Here is a 22,883-nt window from a genome sequence, read left to right on the forward strand (position 1 = left end):
CCGCCCGTCTGCCTTGAAGGCACTGTATTTGCGGTCACCAGTGCGGATGGGGAGCTGGTGGTAGGCGGACTTGAGATCCACCGTGGAGAAGACCTTATAATGTGCGATCCTGTTTACCAGGTCGGATATGCGGGGAAGGGGGTACGTGCCCAGCTGTGTAAACCTGTTGATGGTCTGACTGTAGTCGATGACCATCCTATGCTTCTCCCCGGTCTTTACCACCACTACTTGAGCTCTCCAAGGGCTGTTACTGGCTTCAATGACCCCTTCCCTCAGTAGACTTTGGATCTCTGACCTAATAAAGATCCGGTCCTGGGCACTGTAGCGTCTGCCCCTGGTGGCGACGGGTTTGCAATCCGGGGTGAGGTTCGCAAACAGTGAAGACGGGTCGACCTTGAGGGTCGCGAGGCCGCAGACAGTAAGGGGGGGGGGGGGGTATAGGGCCGCCGAATTAGAAGGTCAGACTTTGAAGGTTACACTGGAAGTCTAAACCCAGGAGTGTAGCCGTGCAGAGGTGGGGAAGGACGTAGAGACGGAAATTTTTGAACTCCCTACCCTGGACTGTGAGGTTTGCTACACAAAACCCCTTTATTTCCACTGAGTGGGATCCGGAGGCCAGGGAGATTTTTTGATTAACAGGGTGGATGAGGAGGGAACAGTGCCTTACCGTGTCAGGGTGTATGAAGCTCTCCGTGCTCCCAGAGTCAATTAGGCAGGACGTCTCGTGCCCGTTGATGAAAACGGCCGTCATAGCGGTTGAGAGTGTTTGAGGTCGAGACTGATCCAGAGTCACCGAGGCCAATCGCAGTAGTTGGGAATTCTGTTCAGGCAGTATGTGGTCGGCCAAGCTGGGGTCCTGGAGGTTCATCCAAGATGGCGTCTCCCATAGGTCGCACATGGCCGGGGTTGCACAAAATGGCGGCGCCCATCCCTCAAGCGTGGCATCCGTGGAACAAGATGGCGGCGCCCGGGGTCTGCACGTGGCCCTGGAATATGAGGGTGGCGACGACCGCTGGCCACACGGGGCCCGTGGAGAGGTTTGTGGTGGCAGTCCAGATTCGCCGCTGGAGACTGCGGCCACCACTCGGGCCTGTCACGAAATGATCCTTTTTGCCGCATCCCTTGCAGGTGGATGCGCGGGCCGGGCAGCGCTGGTGGGGGTGCTTGGCCTGCCCGCAAAAGTAGCAGCGGGGCCCCTCGGGGTTGCCAGGCCGCCTTGCAGCGCAGGCCTGCGGGGGGGGGGGGGGGGGTGGTGGGGCCGCTGCCGCGCGGTCAGGAATGTAGGCGAGGGCATTACCGGATGCCACGTCCAGGGAGCCTGCAAGGGCCCGTGCCCTCTGAGACCCAGGGTGTCCTTCTCTAACAGGCGCTGGCGGATTTGTGATGAAAGCATACCTGCCACGAAAGCGTCCCGGACTAAGCGTTCCTTGTGTTCGCTCGGCGAAACTTGCGGGCAGCCGCAGCTTCTTCCCAGCACCAGGAGTGCACGGTAGAATTCCTCCAACGATTTCCCAGGGATTTGCTGTCTTGTTGCAAGCAGGTGCTGGGCGTAGACCTGGTTTACTGGGCGAATATAGTGTCCTATTAGCAGCTCGATTGCTGCATCGAAGTCTTCCGCTTCCTCGATGAGGGTGTAAATCTCCGGGCTCACCCTTGAGTGCAGGACATGCAGTTTCTGCTCTCCCGTGGGTGTGTTTTCGGCCATCTCGAGATTCCCTTTAAAACACGCCAGCCAGTGCTTAAAGATTGCTGCTGAGTTCGCTGCGTGGGGGCTAAGTTGCATACACTCCGACTTGATTCGGAGTTCCATCCTTTCTTCTTAAAATTCTAGCTTATTAAATTGATGCATGATCAATGACCACTAAAGCGAGGTCGTAGTCCAACTGAAGGCTTTCATAAGCTAGATGTTTCCCCCAGCAGCTCAGGTACAGAATGACGGCTGCTGGGGCGGCATGGGTTCTTATACCCTGCCTATCAGGGCAGAGCTATTATACACTCTAGCCAATAGCAATCATACAGGTCCTACCAATGGTACTTTAGCCTCTCAGGTACCATAATACCTATAATACCACACTCCACCCTTGGGGGCTCTGAGGTGTACAGCCCTTTGTAAAAGGCCCTGAAGGCTTTGTTGATATTTTCTGGTTCTGTTTCTAATGTGCCCCGAGTACCCCTGATTTGCGCAATTTCTCTTGTGGCTGCCTGCTTTCTCAGCTGGTGAGCCAGCAGGCAGCTGGCTTTGTCTCCGTGTTCGTACAGGGTCCCACGTGCCTGGCAGAGTTGATGCACTGCTTTACTGGTGGAGAGCAGATCAAAGTTCCTTTGTAACTCTTTCCTCTCCGCTAGGAGCTCTACGGTCGGGGCCTCAGAGTATTTGCGGTCTACCTCCAGTATGGAGTCGACCAGCTGCTGCCTCGCCACCTTTTCCTCCCTATCTCTTCGCGCTTTGAAAGCGATGATTTCCCCTCTTAGTACGGCCTTTAGCGCTTCCCAGAACGTGGAGGGTGAGACCTCCCCGTTCTGGTTGTTCTCCGTGTATTCTGCTATGGCCCACGATATATTTTCGTAGAAGGCCTTGTCTGCGAGAAGGGCAACGTCCAACGTCCATGTGGAGCGTTGGGCCCTGCCCATTTCCAGCCTCCCGTCCATGTAGTATGGAGTGTGGTCTGATATCGCCATTGCAGACTAGCCCACTTTGTCTATCCCCGGAAGCACCGTTTTCCCCACCACAAAAAAGTAAATTCTGGTGTATACGTTGTGTACTGGGGAGAAGAAGGAAAACTCCTTCTCCCCTGGGTGGGTGAACATCCAGGGGTCCACCGCTCCCATCTGTTCCATAAAGTGACCGAGTTCCCTTGCCATGCTTGAGGTTTTCCCCGTCTTGGGGTTCGATCTGTCAGTCGTTGGATCCTGTACACAGTTGAAGTCGCCCCCCATGATTAGTCGGTGTGTCGCTATGTCCGGGATTTCTGCCATTGTCTTCTTGATGAAGCTCGTGTCGTCCCAGTTGGGCGCGTACACGTTAACTAGTACTACCGGTGCCCCATCCAGGGCCCCGCTGATCATGATGTACTGACTCCTTGGGTCCGTAACCGTCTTTGTCGCCTTAAACATCGTCCATTTGCTGATCAGTATTGTCACCCCCCTGGCCCTCGTCCCGTAGCAGGAATGGTAGGTCTGTCCCACACAGCCCTTTCCTACCCGCAGTCGGTCCTGCTCTCTCAGGTGTGTCTCTTGGAGGAAGATTATGTCGACCTTCATATTTCTTAAGTGGGTGAGGACTCTGGATCTTTTCACTGGGTCATTGAGTCCCCTTACGTGCCAGGTGACTGTCCTGGTGGGGGGGCTTCTGTCCCCTCGCTCCTGTGGGATTAACCATATTTACCTGGTGGACACGTCCCTGCCCTCCGGGGTTGCCCTTTGTTAGGGGGCCGTACAGGATGGCCGCTGTCGCTGCTCTCTGCATGCGGACGGGCCCCTGCGCTCCGGGGTTTCCCTTCGTCCAAGGGGCACCTGACATGGCCGCCCGCTGTGTGACCACCACGCGGGTAGCCCCCTGCACTCTGGGGTCTCCCTTCGCCCAGAGACCGTACTGGGTGGATGCTTGCAGCGATTCCTTGTTCCGAGCCCTCGGTTGTGGCACTTTGTAGCCCTATTGTTGTTCCTTTTCTAGCCATGTTTGTCCCTGTGTTCCCCATCCCACTGATCCCTCCCTTCCTGTGTCCCCTCCCCCCCGGTCCCTCCCTTTCCTCCCCTTTTCTCGACCTCTCCCATATATCCCTCCTTTGTCCCTCTTTCCCCTGCTCCTATCCCCGTTTACTCTCCCGCCTCTGTTGAGTGCCCCCCCATCCCCCCCGTCCTCTCCCTCCTGGCGCCTTCCCCCCTGTTGGGGGCACGCTGCGGCCCTGCTTTGTTGCATGTCCCCAGCGCTAGCTTTCTTGCTGGTGCGGTGACCCCCCTCTCAGGAGCAACTGTCTCGCTTCTCCTTTGCCCAGCCTCTGCGTTTTTCTGCCCGCTCTTCCCCCATCCTACCCTGCGCTCTCCTCCCTTGCTCACCCTTCTCCGCTACTCTCGTTCCCTCGTGCTGGGGCCTGGTCAGGAATAGTTAGCATGAAATGAACCAACAGAGAGGGAAAATGTAAATTATTAAATAGAATATGAAAGTTAAATATGAGTCCTTCTTCAATGTATCTATTGAATATGGCATGGGGCAGTAGCGAAATACAGATTTAAGTCTGATGGCAGACAATTCTTCATACACACAGTGATTAAAACTTGAATTGGAACAACACAGTAGCATAATAGTGGCAAAAACCCTGGAATAATTTAAGAAACTGACTTTACCATTAGCCAGTACGGGCTGGATTTAACATGGAGGCGGTGGCACTCTCCCCTCCTCCGCACACACGCACGCACACAATCCATATTTTAAAGATTATGATAAACCTGCTTTTGTTTGACTGGGCACCTTGAGCCAATTTTACAGCTCAGTCCGTGTCTTTGGTGCCTATCTTTGAGGAAATCCTCCCCCGGAAGGTTGTTAGGCAATTGGATGGCAGACAGCTTTCTAGTCCCTGCAGTTCCATTGTGAACAGAGACCAATGCTGGCACTACAGGCAATCAACCCTGCTGAAGAGCCCTGGAGTTGAATAGAAGGTGCATGGGGGCTTTTGCTGGGGCCAGTCTGACAGGTTCCCGTGAGTGTGGTGTAGGTGAGGATTGGGGTGGAGGTGGGCACAATATGTGGAAGGCGAGTACCTTGAGGGGGTGGGAGAGCGGTGGTGTATTCTCAAATGGGACTGACACCCCCACTCCCCCCTCCAACAAGGCTGCTAGGTTTCAGCTGGGGCCTCATCATTTGTTGTGAACACCCCCCCATTGCTGGTAAAATATCAATAGTAGTGTGAGGAGGCCCATAAGTGGTAACTGGCAAAATCCCAACGGAGGTGACGGACACTGTGCCTCTACCATACCGTTAAATTTTACAGCCCCAGCCATCTGCCAGATCACTCTCAATGAGGGGGTGGTTGGACGGTCAAATTCCACCCACAAACTTTTCCAGAGGCATGAACTTGTGAGAGCATCCTAAAATATATATATTTTAATAAATTTAGAGTACCCAATTAATTTTTTCCAATTAAGGGGCAATTTAGCATGACCAATCCACCTACCATGCACATCTTTGGGTTGTGGGGGTGAAACCCACGCAAACACTGGGAGAATGTGCAAACTCCACACGGTCAGTGACCCAGAGCCAGGATTGAACCTGGAACTTCGGTGCTGTGAGGCAGTGGTGAGCATTCTAAAATATGACATCAAAATGGCTTCAGACTCTGCCATTGAAAGTGGAATTGAGAGAAGTCTGCAAGTGGGGTTGACTGAGAGACACAGGCAATTTACATTGGCGTTAAGGCTTCAGGAGGTTGCAACGGAAGGGTTGAAGTGGAGGGAGCTATCAATGTGAAGAAGTATTTTGTATTTAGCCCGGAATTATTTTCGGGCATCAGAGTTTGAATAAATTCAGTCGTCTTCCTCAGTTTGTGAAATGATACAATTTCTGTGTGGCACCAGGAAAGTTGAACACTGAATTCCATGGCATTTGAACAATTTGTCGGCTTCATTGCAGAGTCCAAATTTATTCATTTCAAACTGGGCATTTTGGTCATTCGAAATGAATGTGGGGCAACAGTATGTTTGCATTTTGGATGGTTTTGTAACAGCTTCGAAGAGCAGCATTCAGAAGACTGAAATATAACACAGGGATTAAAAGATGCTCTCCACTTCAGTTGCCTTCGGATATTGCAGAACTGACATGATTGCCATGGGAACAGTTCAGACTGTTACTATGATCACATTGTTTCCTCAACCTTCCTGAGGGAGAGCAGATGACCTTTATGATGTAAATGCTCATGTCTCCTGATAAACAGAAAACCTCCATATATAACACAAATTGGCTTCATTTTGTTTTCATGCACTCTTTGTGCACCTCGGATCACATATTCACTTTAATTCCTGGCTGTCTTATTTTAACAGTCATTCCCTGTTTAAAATAAATACATTAATAACTGTGCAGTTTGCAATTTAAACACTTTCATTAAGGCACTAGAAATAGAGTGCCCAAGGAATTACACCACAAGTGTGTCTACAATTTGATGTGTTGGGTGTTCTGGATCCGTGGAACACATACAGACCACCAACACTTAAAATAGTGCAACATTATTTTATTAAGTTAGATACTGTTGAACATACTTTCACTGTGGGTTAACACGATGTTAGATTAAACTAAAGACCGATGCCTGTCCGAACTGTCTATGCACTCAGCACATGTGCTGTGATCATGATCTGTGCTGTAAGCTGTAAGCTCTGTCCTTGTAGGAGGCTGCATCCTGAATGAGCGGGAACTCTGATGCCCCATGTCTTTATAGTGAGTGTGCTCTAACTGGTGATTAGCTGTGGTGTTGTGTGTGTTGATTGGTCTTGCTGTGTGTCCATCAGTGTGTGTGTATCTGCACCATGATATACTGGTGTATATCATGACATCCCCCCTTTTATAAAAGAATGTATGTGTGTGGCAATAAATAATGTATGGTGAGAATGTTCCTAACTACGTGTGGGGTGCGAAGACATATTTACAGGACTACGTACATGAGAACTAAGCTATTTACATGGGAAGGTGCCTGGTGCAGAGAAGCAGTATGCACCAAGAATAACGAGATCAACATTATATACAAACCAGGGAAACGATCAAACAAAGCAACAAAACAATTCAGAGAGTCTATAAGTCCGCAAAGTTCATAAATTAAGTCTCTGAGGTGGGCGACGAATTCTGGTTGACCGCCTCAAGGGTGGGTCGAGAGCCGCCGGTTCAGGAGCGGGCTGGACTGCGTCAGAGTCAGGGGGAGGCAGAGTGACAGGGAGCTCTGCATAGTCCGTGGCATGGTCAGCAGGAGGGCGAGGCGACAGTGGAGGATCACGTGGCGAGTGTGGAACGAGACGAAGGGCGCGTCGATTGCGGCGCAGAATAAAGCCATCCGGTAGACGAACCAGGAACGAGCAGGGGCCACCTGCCGAAGGACAACAGCGGTCGCAGACCAGCCCCCATCGGTCGAGGTCTGGGACATGGATGGACGGCACCGTCATCCTCAGGAGTAACTGGGCTGGCGACAGGCCAGTGGACAGCGGGGCGGAGTGATAGGCCAGCAAGGCAAGGTGGAAATCGGACCCAGCATCGGCAGCTTTGCATAGGAGCTGTTTGACTATATGTACTCCCTTCTCCGCTTTGCCGTTGGATTGGGGGTACAAGGGACTGGATGTCACATGGGCAAAATTGTACCGCCTGACAAATGTTGGACCATTCCTGGCTGGCGAAGCAGGGACCATTGTCTGACATAACCGTGAGCGGGATGCCGTGTCGAGCAAATGTTTCTTTACATGCACGAATGACGGCAGACGAGGTGATGTCGTGCAACCATATCACCTCCGGGTAATTCGAAAAGTAGTCCACGATCGGGACATAGTCTCTACCCAGCGCGTGGAACAGGTCGATGCCCACCTTGGTCCATGGTGACGTGACCAACTCATGGGGCTGCAGGGTCTCACGTGGTTCGGCCGGCTGGAAGCGCTGACAAGTGGGGCAGTTGAGCACTGTGTTGGCTATGTCCCCATTAATGCCGGGCCAGTACCCTGCCTCTCGGGCCCATCGGCAGCACTTTTCCACGCCAAGGTGGCCCTCGTGTAGTTGTTCCAGGACAAGTTGGCGCATGCTATGCGAGATGCCAATGCGGTCCAGTTTTAGAAGAACCCCGTCTACTACCGCCAGATCATCTCTGATATTATAGAACTGAGGGCATTGGCCCTTGAGCCACCCGTCCGTTAGGTGGAGCATGACACGCTGTAGCAAGGGGTCAGCCGCTGCCTCGCGGTGAATTTGGACGAGGCGTTCATCCGTGGCAGGTAGATTGGTGGCCGCGAATGCCACATGGGCGTCAACCTGGCAGACAAATCCCGCTGGGTCACATGGAGTGTTGACTGCCCTGGAGAGAGCGTCAGCAATGATGAGGGCTTTGCCTGGGGTGTATACCAGCTGGAAGTCATATCGCCGAGCTTGAGAAGAATACGCTGTAGGTGAGGCATCATATCGTTCAAGTCTTTCTGCATTATATTGACCAGCGGGCGATGGTCGGTCTCGACGGTGAATTGAGGAAGTCCGTAGACATAATCGTGTAACTTAACCACACCAGTCAGAAGGCCCAGGCACTCCTTTTCTATCTGTGCGTAGCGCTGCTCCGTGGGGGTCATCGCACGTGAGGCATATGCAACTGGGGCCCATGATGAGGCCTCATCACGTTGAAGGAGCACTGCCCCAATGCCGGATTGACTGGCATCAGTCGAAATTTTGGTCTCCTTTGCTGGATCAAAGAAAGCTAAGACCGGCGCCGTGGTCATTTTTGCTTTGAGTTCTCTCCATTCGCGCTCGTGGGCAGGGAGCCATTGGAAGTCTGTCGTCTTCCTGACCAGGTTCCTGAGAGCCGTGGTGTGAGAGGCAAGGTTAGGGATAAATTTCCCTAAAAAATTGACCATGCCCAAAAATCAGAGGACCACCTTCTTGTCCTCTGGTGTTTTCATAGCTGTGATGGCAGCTACCTTGTCCGCATCCGGCTGCACACCCAATTGGGAGATGTGGTCCCCGAGGAATTTGAGTTCCGCCTGACCAAAAGAGCATTTGGCCCTGTTCAGGCGGAGGCCATGCTCATGTATACGTCTGAATACGCACTGGAGGCGACGAACATGCTCCTGCGGAGTGGTGGACAAAATGATTATGTCATCGATATAGACCCGAACATCTTCAATGCCTCTTCCATCATTTGTTCCATAATCCTATGGATCACTTCTGATGCAGAAATGATCCTGAACGGCATCCTGTTGTAACAATATCTGCCAAAGGGGGTATTAAGTATTTGAGTATAAGAATTGGCAAGTCATGTTGCAGCTGTATAGAACCTTAGTTAGGCCACACTTGGAGTATAGTGTTCAATTCTGGTCGCCACACTACCAGAAGGATGTGGAGGCTTTAGAGAGGGTGCAGAAGAGATTTACCAGAATGTTGCCTGGTATGGAGGGCATTAGCTATGAGGAGCGATTGAATAAACTCGGTTTGTTCTCACTGGAACGTAGGAGGTTGAGGGGAGACCTGATAGAGGTCTACAAAATTATGAGGGGCATAGACAGAGTGGATAGTCAGAGGCTTTTCCCCAGGGTAGAGGGGTCAATTACTAGGGGGCATAGGTTTAAGGTGAGAGGGGCAAGGTTTAGAGTAGATGTACGAGGCAAGTTTTTTACGCAGAGGGTAGTGGGTGCCTGGAACTTGCTACCGGAGGAGGTAGTGGAAGCAGGGATGATAGGAACATTTAAGGGGCATCTTGACAAATATATGAATAGGATGGGAATAGAAGGATACGGACCCAGGAAGTGTAGAAGATTGTAGTTTAGTCGGGCAGCATGGTCGGCACGGGCTTGGAGGGCCGAAGGGCCTGTTCCTGTGCTGTACATTTCTTTGTTCTTTGTTCTTTGTTAAATGTGCAAAGTTTCCTGCTGGATTTATCGAGCTGGATTTGCCAGAATCCTTTTGAGGCTTCGAGTTTGGTGAAGAGGTTGGCTCGAGCCATCTCACATGTGAGCTCTTTGCGCTTGGGAATTGGATAATGCTCCCTCATGATATTGCGATTTAGATCCTTGGGTTCAATGCAAATTCTCAATTCGCCGGAAGGCATTTTCCCACATACCATGGAACTGACCCAGTCGGTCGGTTTCGTGACTTTGGAAATCACTCCTTGGTTCCAGAGGTCCTGCAGCTGCTGCTTGAGGCGGTCCTTAAGGGGTGCTGGGACCCTGCGAGGTGCGTGCACCACAGGTGTGGCATTCGATTTTAATAAAGTCTTGTAGGTGTACAGGAGCGTGCCCATGCCCTCGACGACTTAGTGGTACTGGTTGATAATGGCGTCGAGCTGCGCCCTGAAGTCGGTGTCCTGAAAGGCAGACGCGTCAGCAGGAGAGAGAGCGTGAACTCTCTGAACTAGGTTCAACAGCTTGCATGCCTGCGCGCCAAGCAGGGAGGCTTTCGAGGAGCCCACGATTTCAAAGGGAAGGATGGCTTTGCGTGACTTGTGCATCACTTCGAGCTGACACGAGCTGCTGACAGCAATGGCATTGCCATTATCATCTAATAGCTGGCAGGGTGATGGGAGGATGGCTGGTTTGGCACGAAGGCTTTGGAGGTCAATGAGATTGGTGGAGGCACCAGTGTCCAGGAGGAATCGTTTTTGGGACCTGTTGACCGTAAGGGTAGCACACCAGTCATCGTCTGGATCGATGCTGTATACCGATAGAGGCTGGATTCTTTGCTTCGGCGATACCCTGTTTTTTGTAACGATACCGATTCGAAAAGGTGTCTTCGTGTCCTCGGTGTCAATATCGGGTAGTCGGTCCGCATCGGACTCGGTGACCGTGGGTTGAATGGCCCGGACATTCCTGCGAGTCTGACCGGAGCGATACGAATTGGCAGGCCGAGCTGACCTGCATAAAGCAGCATAGTGTCCAGGTTTGCCACATCTCAGGCATTGTCGGGATTTGGCAGGGCATTGCCGCTTTAAGTGGGCGGAGCCACAGTTGCCACACATTGTAGCGTCAGTACGTTCGCTGCGCCACCGCGCATGCGCGGTGCGGCCGTACAAGTACGTTCGTCGACGTCGCCGTCCCCTCTTTCGGTGACACAATTGTTTCATTATAGTTTGTGAGGCGTCCACAGTGTTTAATGTATTGTGTACTGATAGTCATTCCAAATTCCACTGATTTTCCTTTGTTTTATATTTGTGCTCATTGAGACATGGATGTTAGTTTCTGCATGCTGAGGGCATGCCATTGTTTCCTAAGCTGAAGTTGCACCTATATAACTCCTTTCATTGCCCCAGCATATTCCAAAGTGCTTTCCACCCAATGTAGTATTCTTGAAGTGCAGTCAGTCACTTTTGAAATGTAGTTTCCATTTGGAAAGTTTTCATTTACAACTGAGATGAGGAGCAATTACTTTACCCAAAGGTTTGTTAATCTTTGGAATTCTTTATCCCAGAGGGTTGTGGGTGTTCCATCATTGAATACATTTAAGGCTGGGATAGACAGATGTTTGGTCTCACAATGAATTAAGGGATTTGGGGAGTGGGCAGGAAAATGGAGTGAAGCCCAACATAAGGCATGATTGATCTGAATGGCAGTGCAGATTAGATTGGGCACAGAGTCTATGCCTGCTCCTATTTCTTGAGTGCTCTTGTGAGCAATTCTAAGCCCAGAGCTAAGAGATTCAAAGGACCACAAGCATCCCAATTTTTGTGTTACACCTCCAATGGTCGCTGACTGGCATATCATTCAGTGGGGTTGTAGTTAGAAAGTTTGGTTTGATAAATGGTTTAAGAGAGTGGGTAAATGACAGTTAAGACTGTGATATACCCACTTGCCTGGATGAGTGCAGTTCCAACAGCTTTCAAGAAGCTTGACACCATCCAGGATGAAGTAGCCCTCCTGATTGGAACCCCATCCACTACCTTCAACATTCACTCCCTCAACCTCTGATGCACAAGGGCAGAAATGTGCACTATATCCTGAAAGTCATGCTGTTAGATGAATTGGACATTCTGAATTCTCCCTCCATGCAGCCGAACAGGCGCCGGAATGTGGCGACTAAGGGCATTTCACAGTAACTTCACTGCAGTGTTAATGTAAGCCTACTTGTGACAATAAAGATTATTTTAAAAATATATAAGGTGCACTGCAGCAACTCACCAAGGCTTCTTCAATAGCACCTTCCAAACCCACAACCACTACCACCTAGAAGGACAAGGGCAGAAGTCATATGGGAACACCACTACCTGGAAGTTCCCGTCCAAGCCACTCACCAACCTGACTTGTAAATATATCACAGTTTCTTTATTGTCCCCAGGTCAAAATCCTGGAACTCCCTACCTAACAGCACCAAGGGTGTACCTACACCACATGGAAGGCAGGGGTTCAAGGCAGCGGCTCACCATCTTCTTGAGGGCGATTGAGATGGCCAATACATAGAACATAGAAAATACAGCACAGAACAGGCCCTTCGGCCCACGATGTTGTGCCGAACCTTTGTCCTAGATTAATCATAGATTATCATTGAATTTACAGTGCAGAAGGAGGCCATTCGGCCCTTTGAGTCTGCACCGGCTCTTGGAAAGAGCACCCTACTCAAACTCAACACCTCCACCCAACACCAAGGGCAATTTGGACATTAAGGGCAATTTATCATTGGCCAATTCACCTAACCCGCACATCTTTGGACTGTGGGAGGAAACCGGAGCACCCGGAGGAAACCCACGCAGACACGGGGAGGACGTGCAGACTCCGCACAGACTGTGACCCAAGGCGGAATCGAACCTGGGACCCTGGAGCTGTGAAGCAATTGTGCTATCCACAATGCTACCGTGCTGCCCTTGAGAACAAATAAATCTACATTATATCATTTTACCGTAATCCATGTACCTATCCAATAGCTGCTTGAAGGTCCCTAATGTTTCCGACTCAACTACTTCCACAGGCAGTGCATTCCATGCCCCCACTACTCTCTGGGTAAAGAACCTACCTCTGATATCCCTCCTATATCTTCCACCTTTCACCTTAAATTTATGTCCCCTTGTAATGGTTTGTTCCACCCGGGGAAAAAGTCTCTGACTGTCTACTCTATCTATTCCCCTGATCATCTTATAAACCTCTATCAAGTTGCCCCTCATCCTTCTCCATTCTAATGAGAAAAGGCCTAGCACCCTCAACCTTTCCTCGTAAGACCTACTCTCCATTCCAGGCAACATCCTGGTAAATCTTCTTTGCACCTTTTCCAAAGCTTCCACATCCTTCCTAAAATGAGGCGACCAAAACTGTACACAATACTCCAAATGTGGCCTTACCAAAGATTTGTACAGCTGCATCATCACCTCACGGCTCTTAAATTCAATCCCTCTGTTAATGAACGCGAGCACACCATAGGCCTTCTTCACAGCTCTATCCACTTGAGTGGCAACTTTCAAAGATGTATGAACATAGACCCCAAGATCTCTCTGCCCCTCCACATTGCCAAGAACTCTACCGTTAACCCTGTATTCCGCATTCATATTTGTCCTTCCAAAATGGACAACCTCACACTTTTCAGGGTTAAACTCCATCTGCCACTTCTCAGCCCAGCTCTGCATCCTATCTATGTCTCTTTGCAGCCGACAACAGCCCTCCTTACTATCCACAACTCCACCAATCTTCGTATTGTCTGCAAATTTACTGACCCACCCTTCAACTCCCTCATCCAAGTCATTAATGAAAATCACAAACAGCAGAGTACCCAGAACTGATCCCTGCGGTACGCCACTGGTAATTGGGATCCAGGCTGAATATTTGCCATCCACCACCACTCTCTGACTTCTATCGGTTAGCCAGTTCATTATCCAACTGGCCAAATTTCCCACTATCCCATGCCTCCTTACTTTCTGCATAAGCCTACCATGGGGAACTTTATCAAATGCCTTACTAAAATCCATGTACACTACATCCACTGCTTTGCCTTCATCCACATGCTTGGTCACCTCCTCAAAGAATTCAATAAGATTTGTAAGGCAAGACCTACCCCTCACAAATCCGTGCTGACTATCCCTAATCAAGCAGTGTCTTTCCAGATGCTCAGAAATCCTATCCTTCAGTACCCTTTCCATTACTTTGCCTACCACTGAAGTAAGACTAACTGGCCTGTAATTCCCAGGGTTATCCCTAGTCCCTTTTTTGAACAGGGGCACGACATTCACCACTCTCCAATCCCCTGGTACCACCCCTGTTAACAGTGAGGACAAAAAGATCATTGCCAACGGCTCTGCAATTTCATCTCTTGCTTCCCATAGAATCCTTGGATATATCCTGTCAGGCCCGGGGGACTTGTCTATCCTCTAGTTTTTCAAAATGCCCAACACATCTTCCTTCCTAACAAGTATTTCCCGAGCTTACCAATCTGTTTCACACTGTCCTCTCCAACAATATCGCCCCTCTCATTTGTAAATACAGAAGAAAAGTACTCGTTCAAGACCTCTCCTATCTCTTCAGACTCAATACACAATCTCCCGCTACTGTCCTTGATCGGACCTACCCTCGCTCTAGTCATTCTCATATTTATCACATATGTGTAAAAGGCCTTGGGGTTTTCCTTGATCCTACCCGCCAAAGATTGTTCATGCCCTCTCTTAGCTCTCCTAATCCCTTTCTTCAGTTCCCTCCTGGCTATCTTGTATCCCTCCAATGCCCTGTCTGAACCTTGTTTCCTCAGCCTTACATAAGTCACCTTTTTCCTCTTAACAAGACATTCAACCTCTCTTGTCAACCATGGTTCCCTCACTCGACCATCTCTTCCCTGCCTGACAGGGACATACATATCAAGGACACGTAGCACCTGTTCCTTGAACAAGTTCCACATTTCACTTGTGTCCTTCCCTGCCAGCCTATGTTCCCAACTTATGCACTTCAATTCTTGTCTGACAACATTGTATTTACCCTTCCCCCAATTGTAAACCTTGCCCTGTTGCACGCACCTATCCCTCTCCATTACTAAAGTGAAAGTCACAGAATTGTGGTCACTATCTCCAAAATGCTCCCCCACTAACAAATCTATCACTTGCCCTGGTTCATTACCCAGTACTAAATACATTCTGGCTTTGCCAGCGACACCCACATCCCATCAAAAATACATTTAAATAATGGATCTTATGGACCACTGGGGAGGTTTTCAAGTTACCAAGAATATCCATTCAGACTCCTAAAGAAATAGATTTGTTGTACACTTACTCCCAAATTGACATAAACTTAAGAGTATTTAAAAATTCAGGGATTATAACACAATAGAGTCATGAATAACCTGAAGATAAGAAGGTGATTTATTGAGAGTATTCAAGATTCTAAAAGGTACCGGCAAACTAAATGTCAATTTGCTTAGCATAGGCACAGATCTGACTACAGGAAAATACTATTTCAAGCTTAGAAGAAGGATAATGGAAAGCCAGTTTAAATTTGACTGCAGTGTGGATGAGAAATGTATGGAACAGGCAAACATGGAAGTAACGGGATAATTGTATCATCGCTTTCAAGTGATGGTTTGATAAAGACCTGACAAAATATTTAATTGAAAGTATAATATATTTCCGAGACACTGGACCGGGGGGGGGGGGGGGGGGGGGGTGGAAGAAACTACTGGGTAATTATAATTTATTTTGCATAAAAAGTGACTTTCGAATAATAGGATAGTCTATAAAACATAGGTTCACAGAAACAGAAACATTAAAATTTCTGGCTGCAAATGTGATACTAACCATATCGTCTCACGGAAAGCTTTCCTGAATTTTGAAAAAAAAATTATTTCTGTTTTGCCATAAACTTATAACCATACTTGGATGCAAATAACCCTATAATTAGTTTTTTTCATTTCAATTTTTCTATTTTCGGCATTTATTTATGGCTACATTTGGGCATTGTCATTCCTCTGAAAGATTTAAAAAATGTTGTCCTCAATACAAAATCAAAAATTAGTGCTAATAACAGGGTTTGAAATTACATGGAGTCAAAATCTCTGTGGCTGTTTTTATATCTAAATTGTAAAAATAATGCTAACATTAACGCTTGTAAAAACAAAGCCATTATTTACATTTTGCTACTCATTTCACTTATTACTTCACTTACGAAAATATTCAAACATTCAAAGATCTGAGAATCTCCCAAGGTATGGACACTTTATTTGAATGCCATTTTTGTTTTTAGTCGATGTTTTCCAATTTTTTCTTGCTTTTATTTCATGAAGGCACAAGTTTCACATTTTTGCCCTCTTGTTGCTAAATTGAGATTTTTCACTTTAAATCGAGTCTCCAAATATTCAAATATCATTATAAAATTGTTAAACTGCTGCCTCGCGCCAAGGACCTGGGTCCAATTCCGGCCGTGGGTGATTGTCTGTGTGGAGTTTATACGTTCTCCCTGTGTCTGTGTGGGTTTCCTCCGGGTTCTCCCGTTTCCTCCCACAGTCCAAAGATGAGCAGGTTCAGTGGATTGGCCATGGTAAATTGCCCCATAATGTCCAAAGATGTGCAGGTTAGGTGGGGTTACGGAGATCAAGCAAGGGAGTGGGCCGAGGTAGGGGGTCGGGACCGACTCGATGGGCCAAATAGCCTCCTGCACTGTAATGATTCAATGATCCTAAAAGACTAAGAAGGCAAGGGAATATATAGGATGAATGGTAGGACCCTAGGAAGTACAGAGGATCAGAGGAACCTTGGTGTGCATGTCCATAGATCCCTGAAGACAGCAGGACAGGTAGATAAGGTGGTTAAGAAAACATATGGGATACTTGCCTTTATTACCGAGGCATAGAGTATAAAAGAGCAGGGAGGTTATGATGGAGCTGTATAAAATGCTCATTAGGCCACAGCTGGAGTACTATGTGCAATTCTGCTTGCCACACTATAGGAAGAAAGTGATTGCACTAGATAGGGTAGAGAGGAGATTCATCAGGATGTGCCTCTGCTAGAGCATTTCAGCTATCAAGAGAGACTGGATAGGCTGGGGTTGCTTTCATTGGAGCAGAGACGGCTGAGGGAGTGGGGGGGGGGGGGCTGATTGAGGTGCATAAACTATGAGGGGCATAGATAGTGTGGATAGAAAGGAACTTTTCCCTTTAGCGGAGGGGGTCAATAACCAGGGGACATAGATTTAAGGTAAGGGGCAGAAGGTTTAGAGGGGATGTTAGGAAAAGCTTTTTCACCCAGAGGGTGTTTGGAATCTGGAACTCACTGCCTGAAAGAGCGGTAGAGGTGTGAACCTTCGCAACATTCAAGAAGTATTTAGGTGAACACTTGAAATGCCATAGCCTACAAGGCCACAGGCCAAGTGCTGGAAATGGGATTAGAGTGGATAGGTGCTTGATGTCTGGCAAGAACATGTTGGACTGAAGGGCCTCTTTCCGTGCTGTAAAAACTCAACGACTCTATCAAACTCTCCGGGGTTGGGGCCAGCTCACAATTGTGATATGTGTGGGATAATTTGTGCAATCTCTCATTTCTGAAAAGAAGCTTTTTCAGACAAAACGTAAAAGGTTCTGCATGAAATTAACAGGAAGGCACTTGAAGGATATCAGAAAGATTAGTGCAAGTGACAGAAGCCTTTCAACCTATCTAACACATCCTTACGGTCTTCTTATCATCATGTCTAACCGACGTCTGAATTACTCCAACTTTTTTGCCTCTATTACCCTAGCTGGCAACTACCCTAAGCTCATCGTGCTTCATGACGCCAGTTCTGAACATGCCTTTTACCAGTTTGAACTTCAGTTGCTACATTAAAACCATGCTCTGAACTAATCCTTTTTATTCCACTCAGTGGGAAATAAAGTCATTCTGGGTGGTAAAGAATCATCAGCCCTTTGTGAATGATTAATTTTCTTCTTTAATGCATTTATACCCCAGTATTCATTACACAGCTATAAAGTTTCCTCTTAATTATCTCTTCAAAGGCTAAAAAGCTTGAGTTTTTCTCATCCTTGTTCTTAATTCAGTCTTTTGACACTAGCGATCAGATTGTAACAGTTCCCGGGACACCTCCAGAATTTGATGGTTACTTGTGCCTTGGTGATCAGAACTAACACCATCGGTGCTCAAGGTGGGCCTTGACCAGAGTACTTACAATTCAGCATAATGGCCTCAGACTGATTTAGCAAATAGACAACTGGGTGCATTTCCAAAGTTAGAATGGATTGAATATCTGATGAAACAGCATTGATCTATGAAATATAGATTGATGTTTTGTGTCCAGTGGCTGCCTGATTGATCCAATTCAAAAAATTCTTGGGAGAGAGATTTGTTGGTGTTTGGTCTTGGATGTGAAGGCAGTCACATAGCCACAACATGTGATCATACCTGAAAACGCGAGGCCAGCCAAAAATCTGGGAGAGCTGACCGTGTCCTGTCGCACCTCCATGGGAAGCTACTCTTCTGCATGAATGTATTTCAGGCCACCTACCTCACTGCAGTGGCCTTAAGTGACTGCTGGGAGTGGGGATATGGTGGTGTGGGATGGGTGAGTTAGGGAAAATTAAAAATGGAGTTGGAAAAATACACCACCGAACCCCACCTAAATTTTTAAAAAAACATTTACCCCCAAAAAACTTTAGCTAATGTGGTGCCCTTCATGACTTCAGAGTCTCAAAACACTTCACAGCCAATTAAATCCTTTTGATGTGTAGTTTATGTTGTAATGTAGAAAATATGACCTGGAGCATTTATACAGCAAGCTCCCATAACAGACAATGTGAAAATGACCTGATCATCTCGTTTAATGGTGTTGATTGATTGACAAATATTCACTAATTATAGGGTAAATATTACTAAACCTCACCTTTTCACATGGTGCTGATTCCAAGCCCACATTCTAGCCAAGAAAGACTGAGCATTTCAGACCAAGTACCTGCTCATTGGGCAATAATTTCCCAACGGGTCCTAAAACATCTGTTTGTTTCCTCACTTACTTACCTACCTGTGGCCCGTTTTGCAAAATAGCCCAACCCTTTCCAGTTAGATGTTTTTCAAGCATCCTTGTTCATTGGCATTAACCCACATTGCAAACAAAATAGTTTCAATTTGGATTGGTTTCTACCCCATATGAATTAATAGTTAAACAAGCATTGAACTGGATCATATTGGATAGGTGACTATTACAAATCTTCCAGGCTACCAACCCTCTAATATTAGAGAAATATGGAAGCTTAGTAAGTCACAAGTTGTTTTTTGAGATTTTCTTTTAATATATTTTAAGGGTGACGATGTTCTGGACAGGAGCTCTGAGTTGATCTATTCTGGGGAGATGACATGGATTTACCAGCCTTATGGGCGGAGCCAACAGAGGACATTCTTCTTATTTGACCATCAATTGGTGATGTGTAAAAAGGTAAGACAGTATTGTTGTTGATCCTCTATGTTTTCCGGCTATCTGGTTATGGTGGGAATTTGAGGTGAGTTTGAATAAAGAAAGCGCTTCGACTATTTGAGTTCACACATACAAAATTTCAAAGCTACCACTATCCTCACAGCATCTGATACCAGCTGGAGCAATAGCTGAAGTGCTACAATTAGCCTTAGTGCATGTCTGCATAAAACATATCCTGCTTTCTATCCATTGACCCCTGCTGATGAAGCATCCCCTGGATGAGGTGACAACAGTCTGCTGGTATCTGAGGGACTGTGTCCAAGGACATATCTGTGGGTTAGCAATTGCATTCAGTCGCGGCCACTTTGTTGACTCTTTGAGTGTCCTTAAAGCTCTAGAATAGCATCCATGGTACATCATACTGTTCTGGGGTGATTCGTGTTGATCATCATATTGGTTAGCGCTCACAGTGATTGTCCGCTAGGTTTTCTATGTAGGCAGATCATCATGTCAATCAGCATGTAATGTTGATTAGATGCCAATGGTGCCATTTTGGAACTCAGTGCTCTAGCTAACACCCTCTCTTAACATTGGACAACTAACTGCACATGTATTCAGGAGGAGTTAGGATCCCAAACTTTTTAAAGAGATCATCAACTGGCCACAGGTTAGATGCTGGCTGTTTTCTTCTGTTACTGTGATTTTATAAATATTTGGTGTTTTCTGTAGTGGTTTACAGCTGTCAAAGTCTAAAGGCATTGTTGTGGAAAGTTTTGAATGAATTCTGACTGACTCCAAGATTTTTGCATGACCAGTTGCTCCCAGATATGGATGCAATAGCAGGTTTTTCCCTTGGAATATAGCAAGACTTGGAGAACAGAGAGACCACAGGGCAGGAAAATCTGCTGGAAGAAGGAGGAGGAGAAGTGCCGCTGATTTACATTGGAGGAAATTGCAAATGGCCTTGCAGGACTTCCAGGAGCCAGCAGTGTCTCCTTCATTAGGGTTAGGACATGGAGGTATGCTACTGGCCTCTGATATGGTCCTGTTGCCTTCAGTTTTCAAGAGAAAGGGAAGTCACTGAGAGTCTTGCAATCTGTTTGGCTGATGTGCCTGTGGTGGTATGTATTAGGTGTAATACGGTACACCATGAATGCCGAGGAGCTATTGGAGGACAGATGCTGGGTCCTGATTGGATCTGCCGCCTACTGGGCTCCACCCAGATAGGCGGGGTATAAGAACCCGGTTTACTCCCCGCAGCTGCATTCTGTGACTGAGCTGCTGGGGAACAAGTCTGCTCAATAAAGCCTCGATTGAAGTTCTCTACATCTCGCCTCGTGTGTGCTACACTGCCTGTCACGGTTGAATAGCTGGTGATGTGCTCAAGCTATCAGTTAAGGGTGAGGCTAGAAGTCTGCACCCTTCCGATGGTGAGTGCCCTCCCTTGTAGGCCCGGAGACTTCCAGATATTCCTCGGCCTATTCCCCAGGATCCCAATTAGCCTTCACCAGGTGTCCCCCAGCCCTCTCCTTGCCGGGACACCTACCACTTACCTAGTTTCTGTTGCCTGATACTTAGCCTCAGGCACGTTGCGCAGTGCCTCTTCCAGCCAATGCAGCGCTGTGCCTGGGGTACCTGGAGAGCTGTCAGTCAGTGTGATTGGCTGGCACTTCTCTAAAGCGGCACTTAAGCCCTGTGATGGACAGAGGTTCTGTCTCCTGCCAATCAACACTCATTTGAGGGTAAAATGGCATCAGTCTTGTTGACATTGGCAGGCGTGTGTTCTCCATCAACTCTCCGGATGGCGGGGGCTGATCCTCTGTTGTCTGAAAAATTTGGGTCACTGTCAGAACTATTGATGATGTAATTTGTGAATTTGGTTTTGTGTAGCAAGGACAGAAACCTGGGAGATTGAAACAGTGAGTTACAGGAAAGATGAACACTGATTTGAGAGGCTAATATTTCTTGAAATTTTAAACAAGGATAATAGTTTGAAGACTTCCTAATGATGTGCTCTGATAATTTGTAGTTTGGTTAGTTCCATTTTCCCTAATTTACACTCCTTTTCTTCCAGGAATGGGGTGGGGGCGGGGGTGGGGTTGGGTGCAGGTCCCAAATTGGATCGACCTAGAAAAAAGGCACAGGCATCATGACACACAATTAACCCCCGTTCATTATAAAGCAAGCAGCACAGCAATTATATGCATTTGAGTGATTGTTGCATGCAGCCAGTGCTAGATCCGTGCTGTGCTTTGACTGCATGCACCAGCAGGGGGCCTAGAATCCTAACACCATTTGCCTGTGCTACTAAAAGTTACCATACACCCCTGAAATGAGAAATACATTGAGATTGGGGCAGGTATTGGCAGTCGTGAATGAAGTGAACGTAACCTGAGAAACGATGAGGAATGACATAACACGTGAAAGAGTGGTATCTGAGGTTTTGGGATGCTGCACAGAGGCCTTGGTAGAGGAATGGCCAGTAGGAAAGATGTCCCGTATCTGCAGGTGCCAGGAGGCTGGACATAGAAATGTTTTGGTTGAATTGCGCTCACTGAAACAGCCCATCACTTCATGCAGCAAGACCTGGACAACATTCAGGCTTGGAGTGATAAGTGGCAAGTAACATGTGTGCCATCACAATTGCTAGGCAATGATGATTACAAGATAAAAGTTAATCAATTCCTCTTGACATTCAATAGCATCACCATTACTGAATCCCACATAATCAACATCTTTGGCGCGGGGTGGGGAGGTCACCATTTACCAGAATCGTAACTAGACAAAACACATAGGGCAGAATTTAATACTCTCCTCAAGGAGCATTTGGAGGGGGAGTGGGCATTTAATTTAGAAAGAGGGTGCAGGGTGAGGAGTCTACTGCCTTCCCATCTCTGTGCAATGTGGAATCTGTATGGATGGAGATAAGAAACACCAAAGAGGAGAAAATCTTGTCGGGGGTTGTCTATAGGCCCTCAAACAGTAGTATATTTACAAGGGAAGGTATTAAACAAAAAATCAGAGATACATACAATAAGGGTGACTTTAATTTACACACAGATTGGACAAACCAAACTAGCAATGGTACAGTGGAAGGGGAAATCCTTGAGTGTAGGACTGGAGGATAGCAAATGTGGTCCCTTTGTTCAAAAAGGGGAGTAGAGACAACCCCGGCAACTATAGACCGGTGAACCTCACGTCTGTAATGGGTAAAGTCTTGGAGGGGATTATAAGAGACAAGATTTATAATCATCTAGATAGGAATAATATGATCAGGGATAGTCAGCATGGCTTTGTGAAGGGTAGGTCATGCCTCACAAACCTTATCGAGTTCTTTGAGAAGGTGACTGAACAGGTAGACGAGGGTAGAGTAGTTGATGTGGTGTATATGGATTTCAGTAAAGCGTTTGATAAGGTTCCCCACGGTAGGCTATTGCAGAAAATACGGAGGCTGGGGATTGAGGGTGATTTAGAGATGTGGATCAGAAATTGGCTAGCTGAAAGAAGACAGAGGGTGGTGGTTGATGGGAAATGGTCAGAATGGAGTTCAGTTACAAGTGGCGTACCACAAGGATCTGTTCTGGGGCCGTTGCTGTTTGTCATTTTTATCAATGACCTAGAGGAGGGCGCAGAAGGGTGGGTGAGTAAATTTGCAGACGACACTAAAGTCGGTGGTGTTGTCGACAGTGTGGAAGGATGTAGCAGGTTACAGAGGGACATAGATAAGCTGCAGAGCTGGGCTGAGAGGTGGCAAATGGAGTTTAATGTAGAGACGTGTGAGGTGATTCACTTTGGAAGGAATAACAGGAATGCGGAATATTTGACTAATGGTAAAGTTCTTGGAAGTGTGGATGAGCAGAGGGATCTAGGTG

The 22,883-nt window shown here is 47.5% G+C and overlaps 1 protein-coding gene across 2 annotated transcripts in view; it reads left to right on the top strand.

The window, feature by feature from the left end:
• The window catches only part of arhgef9a (Cdc42 guanine nucleotide exchange factor (GEF) 9a), a 276,701-nt gene that overhangs the window by 145,379 nt on the left and 108,439 nt on the right, over window positions 1-22,883 (top strand). For both annotated transcript variants that reach the window (XM_072505604.1, XM_072505605.1), the window contains exon 7: window positions 18,901-19,032. In XM_072505604.1, coding sequence (XP_072361705.1) covers window positions 18,901-19,032 — 132 coding nt within the window. The remainder of the gene's footprint in view (window positions 1-18,900; window positions 19,033-22,883) is intronic.

This window comes from Scyliorhinus torazame, chromosome 5, assembly GCF_047496885.1.
Source record: "Scyliorhinus torazame isolate Kashiwa2021f chromosome 5, sScyTor2.1, whole genome shotgun sequence".
Lineage (NCBI taxonomy): Eukaryota > Metazoa > Chordata > Chondrichthyes > Carcharhiniformes > Scyliorhinidae > Scyliorhinus > Scyliorhinus torazame.